The sequence below is a fragment of the Vulpes vulpes genome, chromosome 9 (assembly GCF_048418805.1).
Source record: "Vulpes vulpes isolate BD-2025 chromosome 9, VulVul3, whole genome shotgun sequence".
NCBI classification, from domain to species: domain Eukaryota; kingdom Metazoa; phylum Chordata; class Mammalia; order Carnivora; family Canidae; genus Vulpes; species Vulpes vulpes.
In genome coordinates this window covers 25467078-25473077 of record NC_132788.1, presented here as the reverse complement: position 1 = coordinate 25473077, position 6000 = coordinate 25467078, and the positions used below count along the sequence as shown (strand labels likewise).

General features: G+C 53.9%; 1 protein-coding gene across 4 annotated transcripts in view; it reads right to left on the bottom strand.

The window, feature by feature from the left end:
* Positions 1 to 2928: 2928 nt before the first annotated feature.
* Positions 2929 to 6000, bottom strand: part of BLK (BLK proto-oncogene, Src family tyrosine kinase) — a 113447-nt gene continuing 110375 nt past the window's right edge. For all 4 annotated transcript variants that reach the window (XM_072719644.1, XM_072719643.1, XM_026007781.2 and 1 more), the window contains 2 exons: positions 5213 to 5344; positions 2929 to 4513 (listed from right to left, as the gene is read on the bottom strand). In XM_072719644.1, the coding sequence (XP_072575745.1) occupies positions 4308 to 4513; positions 5213 to 5344 (338 nt within the window). In that variant the 3' untranslated portion in view covers positions 2929 to 4307. The remainder of the gene's footprint in view (positions 4514 to 5212; positions 5345 to 6000) is intronic.

Here is a 6000-nt window from a genome sequence, read left to right as displayed (position 1 = left end):
TGGATGCTCAACCACCTGAACCACCCAGCTGTCCCCATTTTAGGTGTTTTTATTATGTCCATTTTATAGATGAAGAAACTGAGGCCCAGAGAAATCTAGCAAAATGTCCAAGGTCACCCATCCTGGGAAAGGAAGTGCTTGGATTTGGACCTGGGTCTATCTAACCGGGCAGAGCTTGCTGTTCTTCATTTTCCAACAGTGCTGCATGTGCCCTGAGTCGGTGGAGGGACAGAGAAGGGAAGGCTCCGTCTCCATCCCAGGCAAGGAGGCATGCTCCTCCCCAGAGCTCTGGGTGAAGGGCAGCGAGCAAATGTCTCAGGCCCAGGGCCCCCTTGCGACCTCCCCCCACATGCAGATCCTGATGGGAGACTAAGGCCTCTGCCGCCCTGGGTAAGCTGCCCTCCCCACGTAGAAGACCAATTCCCAGAGCAGGACATGCAGCCTTTGCCCATTCGTGTTCTCTCTGGGTCTCTGTTTCTCTCTGTCTTGTCTCTCTCTGTCTCTATGTCTCTGTCATCCTGCATCTCCACATCCTCTCACAGTTCACTTTCTTTTTTCTTTGCTAAGGTTTTACTTACTTACTCATGAGAGACACACACAGAGAGAGGCAGAGACATAGGCAGAGGGAGAAGCAGGCTCCCTGCGGGGAGCCCCATGCGGGACTCGATTCCACAAACACAAGATCATGACCTGAGCCAAAGGCAGATGCTCAACCACTGAGCCACCCACGCGTCCCCACACTTCACTTTCTGAGGGGAATTGAAAGGCTTCTTGCCCTTTACAAACTCACTTAGATGCCTAAGGGAAACCCACCCACTGGGACACCGAGGCTCAGTTCTGGGCACCGCTGAGGCAAGTCCGCCCCCTGGTGGGGAGAAGTCTCCCTAATCCTTCAAGGTTCCCCTCCAGCCTCCCCTCCAAGGAAACGTCTGTGTGCCTGACAATGTGCCAGGCTTATGGGCTTCTTTTCTAGTTTCTGCAGGTTAGAGCTTGCATGCAGAACTGGGAAAAGCCACAGACACGAGCGAGTCCTGCAATTCCAGGACCCGAGCATCAAGACTGGAACGCCAGGTGCCTTGCAGCCTGCCCTCTTGGAAGGGGACTTCCAAACCCCACACGGTCTACCCAGTGGTTTCCGATCCTGGCTGAACTTTAGTACCAGCTGGAGGCATTTGAAATGTGCCCACGGTCAGCCCCGCCTGGAATCCTGACAGTGGTATTTTTAGATGTGCCTGCCTTCCATCCCCCGGTGATTTGAACCAAAGTCAGGGTTGGGAGCTAATCGAATCACTTAGAGTTCTTAGGAAAGATGAGATTTCCAGATCCTACTTTAGACCTGCTGGATCAGAATCTCAGAGAAAGACTAGAAACCTGTCTCTTACTTATTAATTTTTCCAAAGATTTATTTATTTTTAGAGGAGGAGAGCTCAGGAGGGGGGAAGAGGGAGAGTATCTCAAGCAGATTCCCCATTAAGCATGGAGCCCAATGTAGGGCTTGATCCCATGACCCATGAGAACACGACCTGAGCTGAAACCAAGAGTGGGATGCCTAACCGACTGAGCCACTCAGGTGCCCCAAGAAACTTGTCTTTCAAAACAAGGAGCGGAAGTGATTTTTATAAATAGTGCAGTTACAAAGCACTGGGAGACCCTTCCATCTTTATGGGAAGATGGTGGGGTTCAGGGAGGTGGCCAGCCAGCCCTAGGCCTTGTAGCTCTGGGCAGCTGGGGCCCAAGTTGTGGGAAACCACTTTAGAGGGGCCTTGAGGGGCAGGGAGGTGGTGCCCAGGCTGCTAAGGGGAAATGGGAAATGGGACTCATTTCCTATCCTGCTGATATGAGCTCCTCCCAGTCCTACCTCCAAAGGTACCCTTAGGTCCTCTCAGGGCCCTGCTCATGTGAACCCTATGGGCTCAGATCCGCCTGGTGTGCTCCCCCACCCTCCACAGCGGCAGTCCACTCTGTAGTTCCCTGAACTCCAGCTTTATTCCCTCTAGCCATACCCCTCGTCCCACGGTCTGAGCCTGATGGTCTCAATTCCCAGAGATTCTGGGGAGATGGGGTGCGGGCACCAAGCCTCCTCCAGAGTATGGGAGGCTGAGCTGCAAATTTTTTTCTGAAAGACTCAGCAGCCAACTCCCCCAAAGAACCCTTCCTTTCCGAGAGAGGTCAGAGGCAATTCTCTGGAGACCCCCACTGCCCCAAGAACAGGGTTCCCTCTACCTCCCAAATCCTGGACTGTCTAGGGGAGATCTGTCCAGGCCCCCATCTGACCACATTGCCCTCTCCACACACACACACTGAGACTTGCCCAGTGAGCCTGCCTGGCCTACCTGCACATGCCCTGCTCCTGAGAATGTCATGGTCCCCTACAGAGCAGTTTATGGCAAGGGGCTGGGGGCAAAGAATAGGTTCAAATCTGTGTGTGGGGGGCGTCCAGCACTGGCCAGCTAAGAGCCTCTAGATGAACTTAGTGGTGTGGAGTCTCTGCTGTTTACTTCTTGTGTGGAAGCGTGTAGGCATAATAACAATGGCGATGCCTTCCCAGAGCTGATTGAAAATCTATAGGGATCTATGGGAATCTATAGGGATCTATGGGAATGTACTCTGGAAATCGCAAGGACAGATGTGCATTCTTCTTTGCTGAGTCACCTCTGTTCCCCTGCAGAGGCAGTCCCCTGGGTGAGGTCTCTCCCAGCCCAGCAGCTCCCCTCTAGTCCTCTGCTGCCACAGTCCAGCATCTGCATCCTCATCCCAATGAGCAGTGTGGCTTGGGAATACCCTTTGTGCTTGGCTTTCTTCCTCCGTACATGGTATGATGATATTCCCACCTCTTTGGGTTTTCAGGATCAGAAGAGTCAACACATGGCAGGGTGATGGCCAAGGGTTCAAAGGGAGGGAGGGAGGGATGCACAGAAACACAAGGAATTTTTAGGGCATTGAAACTATCCAGTATAATAGTGTCATGCTGGCGCCATGTCATGATACTTTTGTCCAAACCCATAGGACATAACACAAAACGTGAATCCTAATGTAAACTACAGGCTTTAGTCAATAGCAATGTGTTAATTTGGCTCATCAGTTGTAACAAATGTACCGTACAATTGCAAGATGTTAATAATAGGGGAAATTGAGGGGGTAAAGGGACATTCTCTGTACATTCTGCTTGCTTCTCATCAACCTGAGTACTCAAAAAATGTATTATAATAAATCTATTTAATAATCTATTATAAATAAAACCAAAAGAACCATGACATATAGTGCGCTTCCTGAACAGCGCAAAGCCTTGAACGTTCTTGGTGTTAGCACGCCATCGTCATCCACACACCGTTGATGCTCCTGGTGGCAAGACTGGGAGCCCAGGGCGCTTGCAAGCACGGCTCCCACTGTCCCTTCTGGGGTTTTGCTGGGCAAAGGGTCCCCGACTCAGACCTGGAGCCCAGGGATTTCTGGGCTGAAGGCGCCACCTGCTGGCCCTGCTCAACCTCCCCTAAAAGGCAATGACCTTGGGGTCTGCCTGTTGTCCTTGGGGCTAGAGGCTCACTTTCCACGGATCCTCGAGTCCCTCGCTGTGCCACTCATGCAAACCACCTACGTCATGTAGTGATGTCCAGGCTTGTCACCAGTAACGACGTGGTGAAGCTCAGATCTCGTGACTTTATTAAGGAAAAGTCCCCAAAGTGCTGGAGCTCAGTCTAGCTCAGGGCAGGTGGATGCTTCTCTGAGCTGACATCTCGGAGGACCCAATCCTGCTTCTGGGGGAGCAGAGAGGGAGCAGCACGGGCGCGGACAGCGCAGGTGGGAGCAGCGGGGCTCCAGCCCCGTAGCCGGCTTTTTGCTCTTGGCTTTTGGCGCCAGCACAGGGGAGTCTTATGTGATGCCAAACACTTAACAGTGTGCCAGGCGTGTGCCAGGCGCTATTCTGAACACCGTGGAAAAACTAACGCAATCGTCTTGAGGAACATACGAGGTAGGTACTATTGTGGTTCTTCCCCATTGTACAAATGAGACATCTGAGGTACAGAGAGGCTAAGTGACTTGCCCAAGGTCACACAGCCAGAGAAGGGTGGGACAGCGATCAGATCTCCAGAGTTTATGCTGTTGTGACCCACCTGTCAGGCCGCCTCTACCTCTACTTTCCTCATCTGAGAAATGGGTGTACCAGGTTCCCCCCTGCCGCTCCGGGCCGTCCGGGGCTGGAATAAAAGCTGCGAGGTGAATATGCCTTGTCAGGGCTAGGTGGGGCCGCAGGTGCGAGCCATCCCTGAGGCCCCTGGGGCGCCCGAGCCCTGTCCCCGCACCGGGGCCTAGGGCTGCAGCTCGTACTGCTGCTCCGTGGCCGTGTGGAAGTCCTCGAGCACCGACTGCAGGAACTCGAAGGTGGGCCGCTCCTCCGGCCGGCTCCGCCAGCACTCGGCGATGACACCGTGGTACAGCTCGGGCGGGCACGAGTCGGGGCGCGGCATGCGGTAGCCACGCTCCAGGCTGCGGATCACCTCGGGGTTGCTCATTCCTGGAGGGAGAGGGGGCGTGCAGCGCGGCTGAGGGGCGATGGGGCCCACCGACTCCTCCCTCGCAGGCCACCTGGCTGCCTGGCTGGTGCCACTGAGAAACATCCCCCCGTTCACTTGTCATTGGAGGACAGCTGTGGGGACAGGAGGCAGTGGATGTTCTCCGTAGTGCAGGCAGTTCCTCCGCGTGGGGGACCCTGTCTTGCTTATCCGTGATGGGCGCACAGCCGAAGCCCCGGGCTCCCTGGGCAGGTGCAGGCACCAGCCAGCTGAGGGAGAGGCTGGATTTCAGCTCCTAAGCTGCCCAGGCCCTTCGTGGATTAGGGGTGGGGGTGGCTGGGAAACTTTACAGTCAGGATAGAGCTTTTGGGAGTACACCCAAGGCAGACGGCCGAGGGAGAGACAGCCTGTTCTCAACTGAGAACAAACCAATTTAGAGTAAACTTGAGTTCAGACCCCGGCCTGCACTTAATTCCAGGTTTGGGGGCTCACTGACCTCTGCTGAATGAAGGGGGCACAGTCCGTTGCCAAAAGCAATGTTGCCCCCAGAGTGACATGCATGGGTCTCTGTTCCGACTGTGGGGCCTCCATTCTGGCATGGACGTGGGCAGCCTCAGGCACCAAGGGTATGCTATCTGTCATCGCAGCCATTTCTGGACAGCCGGGAGCCTCTCTAGTCACTGCAGGACGAAGCCACCTACCTGGGTATGGTACACGCCCGTAAGTGACGATTTCCATCAGGAGGATTCCAAATGACCACACGTCTGCTTTGATGGTGAACACTCCAAAATGGATGGCCTCTGGGGCAGTCCACTTGATGGGGAACTTGGCCCCTGGGAGAAAAGGCATGAGCAGTTTTGTGAGGCCATGACTATCTATCCCTATGCACCTGTCCCTATCCCACACCCCCTTTTGCGGGGCTTGGATCACTGTACACAACAGAGATACTTCCAGAGAACTATTAAGACCCATTCGGACACATGACCAGGCATGTGCAGGCACTGGGGGCCCACAGCACAAGAGGACAATATGACATAGATACCACCACCATCACCCTGTTTGGATCTTTGCTCAGTGGGGCTTCATAGGACAACCCACATGTGTCACTACCTGAGACAGAAGAGTCATTTTACACATCACATGTTTAATTACAGGAATCCATGGCTTGAGCAAATCACCTTAACTTGTCTCTGCCTCAGTTAATCCCTACCTACAAAATGGAAATGATGACATACGACCTATGTACATGGGTCACAGTGAGGAGGGCATTCCAAGCCTGCTGTCCCATGACGGCCCGTGGATGGCTGTAGCCCTGGCCAGCTTTCAAGCTACTGCACGTAGCTCAGCCCTGGTTTACCTCTTCCCTTGCCCCACTTTCCTGGTCTCACCAGCCAGCCTGAAACATCCTCAGGGAACAAGCCCTATTAATCTTTCTCCGGTACCAACTGATTCATACGCTCAGCTGATATTGCTTGCTAGGGTACTTGAT